A 17,305-nucleotide genomic window follows, 5' to 3' on the forward strand; every position below is an offset into this window, starting at 1 on the left:
TAATAATAGAAGTTTGATTGAAATTTTGTAAGAATGCCCAATGTGGCGAAGATGATATTGAAGCTACTTAAATAGCAACACATTCTCAATCATAATAAAATAATTATAATAAATACTACTTAAAATGCAAAACTATACTTGTTGAGATATTATATTCTCCCTATATATAATACAACTATGTTTCAAGGATAGTTTAATGTATTTGCATCAAGTTTCCGATTTTACGTTAATTATTCTTTGAGGCTAGTTCAATGTAGTTGGATCTAGTTTCTGATTTCCCATTAATTATTCTTTGAGGTTAATTCAATATAGTTGTATCAAGTTTCTGATTTTCCGTTAATTATTGTTTGAGGTTAGTTCAGTGCAGTTGCACCAAGTTTACGATTTTTTGTTAGTTATTCATTAAGGTTAATTCGGTGTAGTTCCATCTAGTTTTAAATGTTTTAGATTAATTACTCTTTGAGATTAGTTAATTGCATTTGCATTAAGGTTCCAATTTTCCATTAATTATTCTTTGAGGTTAGTTTAATACATCAGATCCAGTTTCGATTTCCGTTAATTATTTTTGAAGTTAGTTAAGTGATCTAGCTTCAAATTTCCGGTTATTTATGCTTTGAGGGTAGTTCGATGTAGTTACATCTGGTTTCCGATTTCTAGTTATCTATTCTTTGAGATTATTTCAATGCATTTGCATCCAGTTTCTGATTTTCCGTTAAATATTCATCAAGGATATTGCATCCAATTTCTGATTTCCCGGCTTGTTAGTTAATATATGATTTTAGTTTAATACAGTTGCATCAAGTTTTCGATTTTCCATTAATTATTCTTTGAGGTTAGTTCAATGCAGTTGCATCCAATTTTTGATTTCCAGTTAATTGTTATTTGGGGTTAGTTGTTTAATGCATTTGCAGCAAGTTTTCGATTTCCCATTAATTTTTTTTTAGGTTTGTTTAATACGGTTGCATCAAATTTATGATATCTCGTTAATTATTCATTGAGGTTAGTTTAGTGCATTTGCATCCATTTTTTTTATGTTTCTATATTCGTTAATTAGTTTTTAGATTAGTTCATTGCATTTGCATCCAGCTTCCGATATCTCATTAATAACTCTTTGAGGTTAATTCAAGACATCTGCATCTAGTTTATGATTTCTGATTATTATTGTTTTGAGGTTAGTTCGATGCAATTTCATCCGGTTTCTGATTTTCCATTAACTATTTTTTGAGATTATTTCAATGCATTTGCATATAGTTTCTGATTTCCCGTCAATTATTCTATGAGGTTAGTTCAATGTAGTTGCATTTGGTTTTTTATTTCCTATTAATTATATTTTGAGGTTAGTTCAATACATTTGTATCCAGTTTCTGATTCACCATTAATTATTATTTGAGGTTTGTTTGATGCATTTTTGCATACCATTTCCGATTTCCCGTTAAATATTTTTCAAGAATTTGCATCCAATTTCTAATTTCCCATTAGTTATTCTCTGACGTTAGTTTAATGCAGTTGCATCCAATTTCCAATTTCTAGTTAATTACTTTTTGAGTTTAGTTTATTGCATTTGCATAAAGTTTCTGATTTCCCATTAATTATTCTTTGAGCTCAGTTCAATGTATTTGAATCTAGTTTTCGATTTCCTTTTAATTATCCAATGTAGTGTGTAATACCAACTTTCTACCTATCTATCTGTAGTGTCCTTGCAAACATGACATAAAAATAAATCATGTTTGATATACTATATAGGATCATTAAAGATTATTCAGTTCCCAATTTCCCGTTAATTATTCTTTAAATTATATATCTGACTCACTATGTGGGATCTTCAAAGATTATCTACGAACGGGTCCTGTCATATTAATTATTCTAAAAAATATATGCATAACAATTATATACAAATATTATATTGATCACTCATCCAAATTTCTTATAACATGAAAACCCCACGTACTCTCTATTAAAAAAAAACTCGTCATTGATAAAACCCTTCAACTTCATTTGTTGTTTAATAATAAAAGTTTGATTGAAGTTTTGTGAGATTGTCTAATAAGACGAAGTTCATATTGAAGCTACTTGAATAGCAAGGTGTCCCCAATTATACGAAAAAAGATAAGATAAGATAAATACCGTTTTAAATGCAAAACTATACTTATTGGGACATTCCCACAATATATAACACAACTATATTTTGAGGTTAGTTCAATGCATTTACATCCAATTTGATTTTTTCATTTATTTATTTTTAAGGTTAATTCAATGCAATTGCATCCAGTTTCCGATTTCTTGTTAATTATTCTTTGCAATCAGTTTAATGCATTTGCATCTAATTTTCAATTTACTGCTAATTATTCTTCGAACTCAGTTCAATGCATTTGCATCCAGTTTCCGAATTCCCGTTAATCATTTTATGAGATTAGTTTAATACATTTGCATCCAGTTTCTGATTTCTCGTTTATTATTCGATGAGGTTGCATTTGCATCTAGTTTCTGATTTTTCGTTAATTATTGTTTGAGGTTAGTTTAATGAATTTGCATCTAGTTTCCGATTTTTCGTTAATTATTTCTTGAGGTTAGTTCAGTGCATTTGTATCCAATTTATTTTTTGAAATTAGTTCAGTGTAGTTGCATCCAGTTTTCGATTTCCCGTTAATTATTTTTAAAGATTAGTTTCACGCATTTGCATCATATTTCCAATTTATAGTTATTTTTTTTAGGTTAGTTCAATACAGTTGCATCAAGTTTCCGATTTCCTGTTAATTTAATCTTTGAGGGTTAGTTCAATGCATTTGCATCCAATTTCTGATTTACCGACAATTATTTTTTGGTGTTAGTTTGATGTATTTGCATCCAAGTTTTGATTTCCCGTTAATTATTCTTTGAGGTTAGTTTAATGCTTGCATGTGCATCCAATTTCCGATTTCCCGTTAAATATTATTTGAAATTAGTTCGATGCATTTGCATCTAGTTTTCTGTTTCTCGTCAATTGATCTTTGACATTAGTTTCAGTATTATATATATTTTAAAATATTTGTCATTATTGGGTTTTTTTTTTTTTTTTTTTTTTTCCATTTGTTATTATATATTTTGTGATGTTATTTTTTGTATAATTTAATTTTCCACATGTAATTTGTTTTGGTTTGATTTGGTTTGGTATATAATTTATTTAAGCCCAACGCCCACTTTAACTAAATCAATAGTTATATGATTTATTTAAGCCAACGTCCATTTTAACTGAATCCGGTTATTCCGTTAAAATTGGAAATTATAAAATTTATAAATTTAATTAGAATATGTCGTAATTATTGTGGTCTATGGTTTTTGAAATCCTTAACTATGACTAAATGTCTAAATCCTACAGTGGATGACACCTCAAATTGATCAAACTTTATTTGTTAGGGCCATATATATAGTACATACAATACAATTTTATTGTTTTGGGTATACACTATTACTTATTTTGTGATTAGTTTACTTTTTTTCCTTTTTTCTCAGTCACATGTGTGGTTAACAAATGCATAAAGTAAATGTTTAAGCAGCTCAATTCATTTTTTCCTTTGTTCTTTCATAGTCTCATTATCATTTTCTAGAAAGAAACTTTGTTATGTTAAACTTCACCTGAGATTAGTGTGGAAACTATTCTTTTTGGTGTAAGGCTTTTAGGAAAATCATTTTTGGTTGAAAATAATGTTTTTGCACTTTAGTATTTTTTTTTTCATAATTAGTTATATATATTGTTTAGGAAAAGTTGGAGACTCTGTGAAACTCTAGATTGGATTGTTTCTTTATTTATATCCTACTTTTTCATAATTAGTAATAGAGTTTAGAAAAAACTGGAGTCTCTGTGAGTGCTCCAAAAAATAGATTGATTGGTGAAGGTATAACTATAATATATATCTAAGGATTTTGAATTTTTTTTTTTTTTTGTAATTAGTATTAGAATTTACAAAAAGTTGGAGACTCTATTAAGCCTTGAAAAATAGAGCCAAGAAGGTATAGCTATAATATATATCTAAGGAAAAACAGAAAAAACAGCACAGCCGGTTAGTCTCTGGAGATGTATCTAATGTTCATAGTAACAAACACTATAGCCATCATGGCATCGCCCTCTTTACATTTTCAGTCAAAATAGACTCACCAGAGGCATGTCTTCGATGTTGGGGATTATATCAATACCAATCGATTCCCCCACTACACAGATAACTTGTATTTGAACACAATTCAACTCCGGACAAAATCTAAATATCAACTACAACCTATACTAACATGCCCAACTCGCTAAACAACTATTAACAACATATAATAATGTAAAGCAGTAAAAGCAAACCACAACACAAAGATTTACCGTGGTTCGGCCAATGATGCCTACTTCCACAAGAGCCAGTTCTTAATAAAGTGGGAAGGAAGATTACAATCTCTCCTTTCAGTCTCTCACCTTACTAGATCACTCTTATCTCTTTACAGGGTTGTATCTCTGTAAAGGTTCTCTCTCTTTGTTTTAGTCTGGATTCCAATCCTTCTGACTTGTTTGGTTAGGTTTTCCAAAACCTTGATTTTTGGTTTTATCTCCAAAAACCAACTTTCGCGGGTACTGTAGCAAGCCCACGAAAAATAGACTGAGCACGAAGGCGCCATGTATGTGAGCTTGAAGTCGCTTTAAGACTTCGTGGGCGTGGGTCGCCTCTATGGCTGGTCGCCTTATTCTCTTTGGAACCACGGCGAAGTCGCGGGCTTCGGCCGAGCTGGCGCCAGCGCTCTGGCATTTCCAACGCCGAATTAAGCCCGTTTTTGCGTCGACTCTGTTTTCTCTCCTCATGTGAGGGATAACTCAACAATCTCCCCCTCGAGCGGTGAGGAGGGTTACCTCCATGCAATTGCCAAATCAACAAGAGGAGTGTCGCCATTCCGCAATATAGCACAACAAACATCAAACTTACCTTCGGTAAGACTTTGGTCATCATATCCACCCGTTCTTGTCGGTATGGATCTTCTCGATACACAAATGCTTGTCTTCGAGTACTTCTCTAATCAATGATACGCGCGTGTATGTGCTTGGATCTAGAATGAAAACTTCGGATTCTTGCTCAAGTGGATGGTATTTCGACGGTATCATCACATAGAACTACAAACCGCCGCTTTAGCCCTAGTTCGTCGAAGAACCTCTTCATCCATAGCAACTCTTTGCAACACTTTCGGTGGCTGCAATGTACTTTCGGCTTCAGAAGTGGAGAGGGCAACACACTTTTGCAACTTAGATTGCCAAGAAACGCTCCCCCGCAAAAGTAACCCGGATAAGGAGGGTGGACTTCATCGAAGTCAACATCACCGCCATATGCGTGCATCGATTGTAGCCTCAAGTAAGGGCTTACTTCCACCAAAGCACAAACATGATTTGGAAGTGCCTTTGAGATATCTCAATATCCACTTAACACCTTCCCAATGCTCTTTACCCGATTTGTGTAAATCGCTTACCACCCCAACGGGCGAAAAGCAATATCGGTCTAGTACACACCATGGCATACATCAAACTACCCACTGCGGATGCATAAGGAATCTTTTCCATCTAACTCTGCTCATGCTCACCCTTAGGACACATCTCTTTTGGTCATGCGGGCCGCCACCAAGCGGATAACCGACGGCAAGCTTTTGATCCATGTTGAATCTCTTCAACACTTACCAATGTAGCTTTTCTTGAAAGCCACAACTTCCCACTCTTTCACGAAGTGATCCGCGATCCCAAGTATCCGCTTTGCTTGACCCAAATCCTTCATCTCAAAGGACTTACTCAAGTCTTTCTTCGACTTGGATATCTTGTTGATGTTTGGGCCAACTATCAACATATCATCCACATACAAAGAATAAAGACAATGAAATCCCCATCCGGAATCTCTCGAACAAAACACACAATGATGGAAGCGGACTTCTTGTATCCTTGCTTCGCCATAAAGGAGTCAAACTTTATGTACCCTTTGTCTCGGTGCTTGCTTCAACCCATACAAGCTCTTTATCGGCTTGCATACTAGGTGCTCCTTGCCTTTGACCTCAAAACCCTACGGTTGGTCCATGTAGACATCTTCTTCAAGGTCTCCATGAAGAAAAGTCGTCTTAACATCTAGGCGCTCAACCTCTAGGTTCATACTTGCGGTCATACCCAATACCACCCGGATAGAAGTCATCTTTACTACAGGAGAGAAAATCTCATCAAAGTCAATCCCTTTTCTTTGGCCGAATCCCTTCACAACAAGGCGAAGCTTTTTGCCTTGGGTGAGGATTGTTCTCCCCATGCTTGACTTTGTATATCCACTTATTCTTGAGAACTTTTCTCCTGTGGGTTTCTCAACTAACTTCATAAGTGTGATTCTTATGCAAAGAATCCATCTCATCATGCATGGCCTTCAACCACTTTTCTTTGTGCGTACGCTTCAAGTGCCTCTTGATAGTACATAGGTTCTCCACCATCCGATGATAGTAGCACGCATTATGTGGTGGATACCTGGTTGAAGCTATTCTCCCCCTGTCGGACCTCCTTGCCCCATCTGGCGGTGCCTCGGGAGGTTGCGCACTGCTTTCTCGGTGGTGGTTCATGCATCTCATCGCATCTTCTATACCAATAGGTTCTATCCCATCATGAGCAATAGGATTCTCATCACGAGCTTCAAACTCATGGTTCTCTGCATTCTCAATGCCTTACGCGACGTTCCACGGTGGGAACTTCGGTTACGAATCAACAAGATCATTGGTGAAAGCACAGAACTTCTCACCCTCCTCAAAGTGCGCTATGGTTTGGTCTTCTAAGAACACAACATCTCGACTTGGATTACCTTCTTGTTAATCGGATCATAGAGTTTGTAACCAAACTTTTCATCTCCATAACCCGAAAAAAATGCCTTTGCTTGGCTTTGTCATCAAGCTTGGATCTCTCATCATCCCGGAATATGCACAAATGCCCTACACCCAAATACCTCAAGTATCCATAATCAACATCTCTGCCGACCATACTCTCTGCGGATAATCACTATTCGGAGGCTTTGCGGCGGCACGGTTGATCACATGCACGGTATGACGCATTGCTTCTACCCGGTAGCTTCTAGGTAGCTTAGAGTGAGATAGCATGCATCTCATCCTCTCTACAATGGTGCGGTTCATTCTCTCTCTGCTATTCCATTCTCATTTGCGGTGTCTTGGGAGCGGTGCGCTCATGGCGAATCCCATGACTCACGGCAATACTCTTCAAATGGCCCAATGTACTCACCCCCATTATCGGCGAATACACTTCAACAACTTCCCGGTCTCTCTTTCCACCATCTTTGTGGAATTTCTCAAACACGCCAAGTACTTCATCCTTGGTCTTCGGACTATAGGCCCATATCTTTCTTGGCATCATCAATGAATGTCAAGAAAGTCGAAACTCCACGGTGGGACTTTACTCTCATAGGACCACATAAGTCTGTGTGCACTAGTTGAGGGACGGTGTCCTTTTGTGAGACGGGAATCTTTGGAAAGACACCCGTGTTGCTTTCTACCAAACAATGAGTACATGTATTTAAATGTGTACCTTTAATATGCGGCATGGCCTTTTGCTTAGCAAGAACTTCCATCCCTTTTATGCCCATGTGACCGGTCTCTTGTGCCACCGATTCGGATGAAGCTTCTTCTTCTACGCAAGATTAACCTACGCTTTACACAAACTAGCACGTGTTTTGTAAAGAGAGCAAGTTTTCTTTCCTCGTCGCTTCAATGGAACCTCGCTTTCGGTTTCCATACCCGTTACCAAACGAGTTTACAAAGCCATCGATCATCTAATTTCCGGCCGAAATTAGGCTTAATATGTCGGGACATGTCTTACATCCTTGAGTGTCAAGGTGTAGCCGACATTGGTTTCTATATGAACATCTCCGATGCCTATAATCTTGAGAGGCGCCAGCTGTTACCCATCCTCACTTCACCATATTCACCACGTATTTGTAGGTAGTGAAGAATCCCGTCGCGATTGTGGACGTGATAGGATGCTCTCAGTATCTATCACCCACTCGTATCGACATGAGGTACTAAGGCGGACACACCACTGATCGACACAATTCCACTAGGTCGTCGACTAGTGCGGGTAGTATCTCTGCTGTGTTTCCGTTCCGCGCACCATGTCTTCATGTACACGGTTATTCTTCTCATCCCTCTTCGATTGTTACTTTCATATGACTCAGTGGCCTTTTGGTAATACAATAGTAACATTGCCTCTGCGCTTAGGAGTTCTAGCTTCACCCCTAGATTTATACGTCATCACCTCTAGAAGCGAGATGGTTTTCTGTTTTGACCTCTCCCCGTTTTCTCGTGAAAAGGATCTGCGAGTGAGAAGAGCCGCTTCTTGCACTCCTTCTAGTCTCCTCATTCAACAAAGGCGTGGTAGCTATCTCCATGGTAACAATTCCATCCTTTGGTCGCTCCATGTAGAAACCGCTAATGTCTCCCAACTTTGGGTAGAGAGCCTAATAGAAACAAAGCCTCAACCGTCTCCCAAATTGATCTTCATCAAATGCATCGATTGATGATATTCGTACTTCATTAAGATGCTCGGACATTGAAGAACCTTCTTGGTACCGTTAATGCGCAAACTTCTTAACGACTAGCACTTTGTTTCCACCGACTTCCTCTCATAAAGGTCTTCGAAGTTTCTTCCATGATCGGAAGGTTTGTAGTCTCTTGGGCCACATGGTGAAAGACACCATCGTCAATCCATTTGTCGAATGTATCCAATCGCTTCGTCAAGCTTTTTCCACTTAGCCTCATCGGTCTTTTTACGGTTTTACTCCCTCATTCTCAATGGGAAGTGCCAAGTCCTTGCGGTATAGCAAGTCTTCCATCTTGGCTTTCCGGATGGTGTAGTTCTTCCTATTCGGACTCATCATATGAGTGTTCGCGGAATGGTCCATCTCTACAAGTTATTTAACCTCAAATCTTCTCTCGGGAATTTCGGTCAAACACCCCGACCAAGATTAGGATAACACCCTAGGCTATTCTAACCAAGGCTCGATACCACTTGTTGGGGATTATATCAATACCAATCGATTCCCCACTACACGGATAACTTGTATTTGAACACAATTCAACTCGGACAAAATCTAAATATCAACTACAACCTATACTAACATGCCCAACTTCATTAAACAACTATTAACAACGGATAATAATGTAAAGCGGTAAAAGCAAACCACAACACAAAGATTTACCGTGGTTAGGCCAATGATGCCTACTTCCCACAAGAGCGGTTCTTAATAAAGTGGGAAGGAAGATTACAATCTCTCTTTCGGTCTCTCACCTTACTAGATCACTCTTTATCTCTTTCTGAGGGGTTGTATCTCGTCAAAGGTTCTCTCTTTGTTTTAGTCCGGATTCCAATCCTTCCGACTTGTTTGGTTAGGTTTTCCAAAACCTTGATTTTTGGTTTTATCTCCAAAACCAACTTTTCGCGAATGCTTGTAGCAAGCCCACGAAAAAAAATGGGCTTTGCTGGCCATCATGTGGCGCTGAAGTCGGCTAAGACACTGGAAGTTTGGGCGGGTGGTCCCCTCTATGGAAGATTGGTCGCAGCCTCTATTCTCTTGGAACCCGAAGGAAGTCGCGCCCCATTTGAGTCTTGGTGGCATTTCAAACCCGAATTAAGCCCATTTCGTCGACTCTGTTTTCTCTCCTCATGTGAGGGATAACTCCAACATTGAAGGAAGGAAAAATTCGATCCATGTGATCGGGTCGTGGGGAAATGGAGAGACTTATCGATGGATTCCGATCTTTGGTGGTTTCATTGCATTTGCAATGAGATTTTTAGGCCGGGTGCCAACAATATCTCTGTTCCAGTTAGTACACCTGCTTATTGATTATGAACTTGTTTTTTTTTTTAATCAAAGGATACTAGCACTCTAAATTAGAATAATAAAAAAATGATGGTGCACTACTATTGTAAAATGGTATCGGAGCGATTCTAAACTTGATCTTTTCCTTTATCTCAAGTCTCAACTATGGCAAATAACAATCCACCAAATTCGTCTAGTACCAACCCGTAGAGTGGAACACGAAATCCTATCAATGATGTCTCGTCTTTATATTTTCTTCACTCCTCGGATCACCCAGGAGCAATTCTTGTCTCTTGTTCTCTTAATGGAGAAAACTATCCCACATGGAAAAGGTCCATGAAGATGGCTCTAAATGCAAATAATAAATTTGGCTTTGTCGATAGGACCGTCACGAAGCCAGCCACTGATCCTATGAAAATTCAAACATGGGAAAGATGCAATGATATGGTGTTATCTTGGTTACTGAATTCCGTCGATAAATCTTTGGTTTCGAGCATAATATATGCTGCTACTCCGCGTGAGGTATGGCTTGATCTTAACCAACGTTTTTCGCAAAGTAATAGCCCTCATATTTTTCAGTTAAAGGAAGATATTGCTAATTGTCACCAAGAGCAAAAATCACTTGCTGCTGACTACAACGCTCTCAAATCTTATTGGGATGAGTTGGCAGATTATACAACAATTCCAAGCTGAACTTGTGGAGTCATGCCAAGGTGCACTTGTGGAATTTTTATAGAATTACAAGAACGGGAGGACAAAGAACGTGTCTATCAATTCCTTTTGGAATTAAATGACTCTTACCGTCCTATACGAAGTAAGATCCTTGCATTAGATACTCTACCAAATGTCAGTAAAGTATATGCAATCATCAATCAAGAGGAGAAACAAAGACTTCTCTGTTTACCTTCACAAGTTACTTCAGAGAACATCGCCATGGTGGCTAATAAATTTTTCCCAGGTAATGGACGGACATCAAATCGATCTAATGGAAGTGGAAGAGGACGACCCTATTGTGATCACTGTGAGATCTTTGGTCATTATAAGGATAAGTGCTATGACTTGGTCGGTTATCCAGAACACTGGAACACACAGAGAAACAATGTTAAAGGTCAAGAAAAGTGGAATAAGTCGCGGAATACTGCCAAAGGGACATCATCCGGTATAATACATTCAACAATGAAACCATATCGTCAACCACATCTGATTCAACAGTTCCTGGATTGTCAGCAGAACAATATCGTCAACTGCTTGCCTTACTCGAAAATAATGAGAATGTATCGGCCAACCTCGCTGGTAACTTGAGTTCTTTTAATTGCACTTCCTCTTTAGCATCATCTTTTTCATGGATTATTGATAGTGGTGCATCTGATCATATGACTCCATGCTTATCATCTCTTACCACTTTTACATCTACTCTACATGCTAAACCAGGACAACTTCCTACTGGTGATGTTGCTAACATTTCTCATATTGGAGAGGTTCACCTTTCTTCTGATTTGCACCTTAAGAATGTCCTTTGTGTTCCTAAATTTCGGTTCAATATGTTATCAATCAGCAAACTAACTCAAAACTTGAACTGTGTTGCTATTTTTTCCCCTTCATTATGTGTCTTTCATTCAGGACCTGGCCACGAGGAAGCTGATTGGAACGGGTGAAGTACGAGATAGACTCTACCACTATATGTTGCCTAAAACCCCACCCTCTGCAATGCCTGCCAATCACCATCACCAGTCCATTCTTTGGCACATGCATCTTGGATATCCGTCTTTTGAGCATTTGAATAAAATTTCATTTATTTTTCCATCTATATCTACCTTTCATTCTCGTTGTGATGTTTGTATTCGTGCTAAACAAACGCGAAAACCTTTCGTTTTGAGTAAAAATCATCGTAGTCAACCTTTTGAACTTATTCATTGCGATATTTGGGGTGGTTATCGAACTGCTTCTCATACTGGAACACATTATTTTTAACTATTGTTGATGATCACACATGTTGCACTTGGGTTTATCTCATGCACTTCAAGTCTGAGGCATGTATTTATCTTCAAAACTTTTGTAATGTGGTCAAGACTCAATTTCAACGCCCGATTTGCACTATTCATAGTGACAACGGGTTGGAATTCCTTTCTGGTCCTATGAAGTCCTATTATCATGAGAATAGTATTTTACATCAACTCACTTGTGTTGAAAGCCCTCAACAAAATGGAGTGGCTGAACGTAAACATAGGCACCTCCTTGAGGTTGCACGAGCATTATGATTCCAAGCACACCTTCCTTTAACCTTTTGGGGGGAATGTATTCTCACTGCAACTTACCTCATAAATCGAATACCCACCCCAAACCTCAATGGGAAATCTCCTCATGAGTTACTTTTCAGCACAACTCCTACATATGATTACCTTCGCGTATTTGGTTGCTTATGATATGCTAACACTCTCAATGTCACTCGTCACAAATTTTCTCCTCGTGCTTCAAAGTGTGTGTTCATTGGATATCCTTTCGACCAAAAAGGGTATCGAGTATATGAAATTGATATTCATCTCATTTTCACCTCTAGAGATGTCGCCTTTATTGAGTCTGATTTCCCATTTCAAAAGATGTCCACTACTAGTCCTCATGCACCTGTCATTCCTACACCTATTACTCAGGCCGGAGAACCAAAATAATCAATTACCCACGACACCTAGTCCCACTTCATCAACACGTCCATCATCTCCACCACCAAGTCCACGTCCATCATCTCCACCATCGAGTCCACATCCATCATCTCCACCATCGAGTCCACCCCTACCACCACCACCACCACCTCCACCACCGCTGCTGCCACAACGTCCCCAGCACAACATTGGCCCTCCAAATTATCTCCGTGATTATGTTTGTCCAACTCTTCCGAAGGGTCCATCATCGGCTTCCTCATCTTGTCAGCCCTCAACAGGTATTCGCTACCCCTTTCTAAGTATCTTCCTCTAAACAATTTTTCTACTAATCATGTCTTTTTTCTTTCATCTATTTCCAATCATCATGTACCATCATGTTTTTCTGAGGCTGTTAAATATTCTCATTAGTGTGAAGCAATGGCAGCTGAAATTGAAGCATTGCAACAAAATCACACGTGGACAATTGAATCTCTCCCACTTGGCAAAAATGTCATTGGGTGCAAATGGATATTCAAGATCAAATATAGGTCTGATGGAAGTATTGAACGGTATAAGGCTCGCCTTGTTACAAAAGGCTACACTCAAACTGAAGGTTTAGATTATCATGAAACCTTTGCACCAGTGGCAAAACTTGTTATTGTACGTTGTCTCTTGGCCATTGCAGCTGCTCGTGATTGGACAATTCACCAACTAGATGTTCATAATGTTTTCCTTCATGGGGATCTCAATGAAGAGGTCTACATGCGACTTCCCCTAGGTCTTGCCAAATAAGGGGAGCAATCTGTTTGTCGTCTTCGCAAATCACTTTATGGCCTCAAGTAGATATAAACAATCTAGTGCAGATCATTCCCTTTTTACTCTTTCAGCTGGCACAGTCTTTACTGTCGTACTTGTGTATGTTGATGACATTATTGTGGCAGGAAATAATCTCTCCTCTATCGCACACTTGAAGAGTTTTCTCCATACCAAGTTTCATATTAAGGATTTGGGTCCTCTCAAATATTTCTTAGGAATTGAAGTGGCTCGTTTACCGAAAGATATTTTCTTAAGTCAGAGGAAATATGCACTTGACATTCTACATGACAGTGGTCATCTTGGCTCCCGACCTGCTCTTTTTCCTCTGGAACAACACCTTAGCTTCTCAACTGATCAAGGAAATCTACTTCTTGATCCCAATATTTATCGATGACTAGTTGGAAGGCTAATCTATTTAACCATCACTCGTCCTAATATAGTTTATGTCGTCAATATCTTAAGTCAATTCATGAGCCAACCTCGCCAGCCCCATTATGATACTGATGTTCGTGTCTTGCGCTATCTGAAGTATTCACCAAGCAAAGGCATACTTTTACCCTCGGCCAACTCATTTCAACTCTCAGCCTATTCAGATTCTGATTGGGCTAGCTGTCCCATGAGTCGTAGATCTACTACAAGATACTTCATAATGTTGGGTCAAAGTCCCATTTCATGGAAGACTAAAAAGCAGACCACTGTATCTCGTTCTTCCGCTGAATCCGAATACCGCGCCATGGCCACTACAACATGTTAAGTTGTTTGGCTTAAGAAGTTGCTCCATGACTTTCGTGTTCCTCATACCCACCCAGTGCACCTCTATTGTGATAACCAGGCAGCTCTCCATATTGCTACTAATCCCGTTTTTCACGAAAGAACCAAACACATTGAAATTGATTGTCATTTGGTCCGTGAAAAGTTAATGTCAAAACTCATCTCCACTTGCCATGTCTCCAGTCACCAACAACTTGCAGATATATTCATCAAGGCTTTTGGACGAGAACACTTTCATCGCATCCTTTGCAAGTTGGGCGTTACGGATCTCCATGCTCAACTTGAGGGGGAGTAATAGGAAAGATATATGACAATAATATATCTTAGGAATGATATGTACATAATAGGCTAGATTTTATCTTTTCTCTTATTCTGTTGTAATCTTTCCTCCTATTTGTTACGTAAAAATCTGAGTCGTATACCAACACTATTCCCCACAGACGGCGCCAATTATGTTTGGGTAAGAACTCACCCGAACACACTAACGATCTTGTTAGGGAGATTGTTGTAGAATTGTTGAGACTGTACCTTCAATGGCTGCCTACGTATCCAAATCGTTCTCTGGAATCAAGTCTCTCAAATGAACGTAGTTCTTTATTTGAAATGATTGTTGGGTATTTATAGGAATCTTATTACTTAAAATACCCTTTCCTTATTTGATGAGATATTTCCCTCTTTGTATGAAATCTTTCCCAAAGTTTCATATGGAAAAAATCCCTTGACATATTTCCGGACCTGCTATATATAACTTGGGTGTCATATTATTGGGCCCCAAATGTTATTGCTCAATAAGGGCATGCCCTAATGCCAATCTAGTAAAAAGCGGGATTGCCACGATAAGAGGCAGATTATAATTCATACAAGCAAGCGCCTCATTAGCGGTGACTCTTATAAAAGTACCCAATGATAGTCGTTTGTAGGGGTACAAGTACACTGGTACATACACCTCCCCTATAGTGTATTCTAACAAATAAATAAACAAGACAGTCTCCTCCATCAATGCATTTTCTTTGTTCGCACTACTATTGTAAAACTTGTCCAGTTGTTCATGACGTCGACTGTAGGAAAAATTCGTAGAAAGAATCATTTTCTATATGGTACCTAGATCTCGTGCAGTGGCTGACTTCTCTAGTTCTCTATTCCTCTCTACCCCACTCAGCAAGTCAAGCCCGCCAGCATGACCGTATTTAAATCTCGCAGTTATTTGAATTTCTAGTGGTTGTAATGATAAAAGAGATATCCTTATCTACAGCACTGGGTACAATAGAAGTTTCATTACAATCAAAATTAGTAATCTCGCAAACATCAAAAATGGAATCGGAAGCGAACAAAAATTCCATTATCACATCGAATTATGATCGGTTAAAGGAACTAAAAGCGTTCGATGAGACTAAAGCTGGTGTCAAGGGACTTGTTGACAATGGTGTAACCAAGATTCCTAGAATCTTTGTAACACCAACGGATGACCTGGTGACAAAACCAACTTCAGATGATGTTCAGCTAAAAGTTCCACTAATAGATCTTGAAGGATTTGATAAAGATGATGCTAAACGCAATAAAGTCATTGAAGAAGTTCGACGTGCATCAGAAACATGGGGTTTCTTTCTATTAGTGAACCACGGGATTCCGACAGATGTTTTGGATGAGATGATTGAAGGTGTGCGTAGGTTCAATGAGCAACCAAATGAGGTGAAGTCCAAGTACTATACTCGTGATCTTACCAAAAAGGTGGTATATAATAGCAATTTTGATCTTTATCAAGCACCTGCAACAAACTGGAGGGACACAATTTTTTTCATTATGGCTCCTGATCATCTCAATCCAGAAGAGTTGCCAGAAGCATGCAGGTATATGCCCTGTTGTGGTTCATCTGTACTTGTAGTTTTTGCATCTTAGTGTCTATTCAAGAGCTTCCAGATTATAACTAAACAATCAATGCAGGGATAGCAAGTATTGTTATCATTTTCAGACATTGATACGTACAGATATACTAATAACTATTTACAAATTTGTAGGGATATAATATTTGACTACTCAAAGCATATTACAGAATTGGGGAGTATACTGTTGGAATTGATATCAGAGGGTCTTGGACTCAAACCCAGCCACCTTAAAGACATGGATTGCGCAGAGGGGCTTTCACTTGCTTGTCACTACTACCCTGCATGTCCAGAACCAGAATTGACATTGGGAGCTACCAAGCATTCTGACAATGCCTTCTTAACAATTCTTCTACAAGATCAGATAGGTGGTCTACAAGTTCTTTATCAAAATCAGTGGATAGATGTCCCTCCTATGCCTGGATCATTAGTAATAAATATTGGTGATTTTCTACAGGCAAGTATTACCTTTGCTTACAATTATTTGCTATCCCGACATGGCCTCTGTGGACTCTTCAGTCTTAATTCTTGCATAAGTAGTTCTACAACTGCACTTTGAATGACATTGTTTAGCTTAATTGGACGGAGTTTTAAATGTGCTCTAAATGTATTTGTGTATTTCAATGCAGCTCGTCTCCAATGATAGACTTAAGAGCAGTGAACACAGAGTGATAGCCAACAAAGAAGGTCCCAGAATGTCAGTGGCATGTTTTCTCAGCACATTTCTTCGGAAATCAACAAAATTATATGGTCCTATCAAAGAGTTGTTATCAGAACAAAATCCCCCTATATATAGAGCAACCACTATGAAAGACTATATTATTTATTACAACCAAAAAGGACTTGATGGGAACTCTGCCCTAGCACATTTCAAACTTTAATCTGGATTTGTTAGTCACGGAGGAACTGATGGTTCATTGCTATTGTTTGTAGAAGGTCAAGCCCCACCCCCCCCCCCCCCCCCCAGAGTATGCAAGGAAACGGCTGTATGTGATTATGTTGCCTACTAGTAAAACAAAGGCTTGGATGGGGAGTTTGCACTTACATATTTCCGCTTTGGTGTCTAGACTGGTGCTTGGAAGACTTCATAATTCATACATGCTATTTCATGCCAGGACTTTTGTAGTTAGTGATTAATGCAAGTAATGGTAATGATTTAGAATGCTATCAACTTTCTTTATAAAAAGATACACATTGAAGAACAAGCGTGTAGTACCATTTCCCAATTAAGGATGCATAAATACTGAAATTTAAATGCAACCGATAAATGTGATACTTATCGTGACTAGCTAGTTTGTCATATCACTTACTTTCTTAAACTATTTGCAGCAGATTTACTTCTTGATGTATTTCCAGCTTTCTT

At 38.5% G+C, this 17,305-nt stretch overlaps 2 protein-coding genes and 1 pseudogene across 2 annotated transcripts; all 3 read left to right on the forward strand.

Annotated features, from left to right (window-relative positions):
* The first annotated feature begins 10,181 nt into the window (after positions 1 to 10,181).
* On the forward strand, positions 10,182 to 10,532 carry LOC147478351 (uncharacterized). The gene has a single exon (XM_086586222.1). The coding sequence runs from the start codon at positions 10,182 to 10,184 to the stop codon at positions 10,530 to 10,532; it is 351 nt and encodes a 116-aa protein (XP_086442348.1).
* A 12-nt stretch (positions 10,533 to 10,544) lies between these two features.
* Positions 10,545 to 13,685, forward strand: LOC147478352 (uncharacterized; annotated as a pseudogene).
* A 1,525-nt stretch (positions 13,686 to 15,210) lies between these two features.
* Positions 15,211 to 17,147, forward strand: LOC147478353 (1-aminocyclopropane-1-carboxylate oxidase homolog 1-like). Its single transcript, XM_086584038.1, has 3 exons — positions 15,211 to 15,909; positions 16,078 to 16,399; positions 16,572 to 17,147. The coding sequence occupies exons 1-3, from the start codon at positions 15,287 to 15,289 to the stop codon at positions 16,821 to 16,823; spliced, it is 1,197 nt and encodes a 398-aa protein (XP_086440164.1). The 5' UTR covers positions 15,211 to 15,286; the 3' UTR covers positions 16,824 to 17,147.
* The last annotated feature ends 158 nt before the right edge of the window (positions 17,148 to 17,305 follow it).

The sequence above is a fragment of the Coptis chinensis genome, chromosome 9, assembly GCF_015680905.1.
Source record: "Coptis chinensis isolate HL-2020 chromosome 9, ASM1568090v1, whole genome shotgun sequence".
Taxonomy (NCBI): Eukaryota; Viridiplantae; Streptophyta; class Magnoliopsida; order Ranunculales; family Ranunculaceae; genus Coptis; species Coptis chinensis.

Excerpts from the sequence above, each read along its gene's own strand:
- LOC147478351 (XM_086586222.1), top strand. The coding sequence starts at position 10,182 with ATGGCTCTAAATGCAAATAATAAATTTGGCTTTGTCGATAGGACCGTC.
- LOC147478353 (XM_086584038.1), top strand. The coding sequence starts at position 15,287 with ATGATAAAAGAGATATCCTTATCTACAGCACTGGGTACAATAGAAGTT. Across the intron at positions 15,910-16,077 it reads GAGTTGCCAGAAGCATGCAG|GGATATAATATTTGACTACT; the intron begins GTATATGCCCTG and ends ACAAATTTGTAG. Across the intron at positions 16,400-16,571 it reads ATATTGGTGATTTTCTACAG|CTCGTCTCCAATGATAGACT; the intron begins GCAAGTATTACC and ends ATTTCAATGCAG.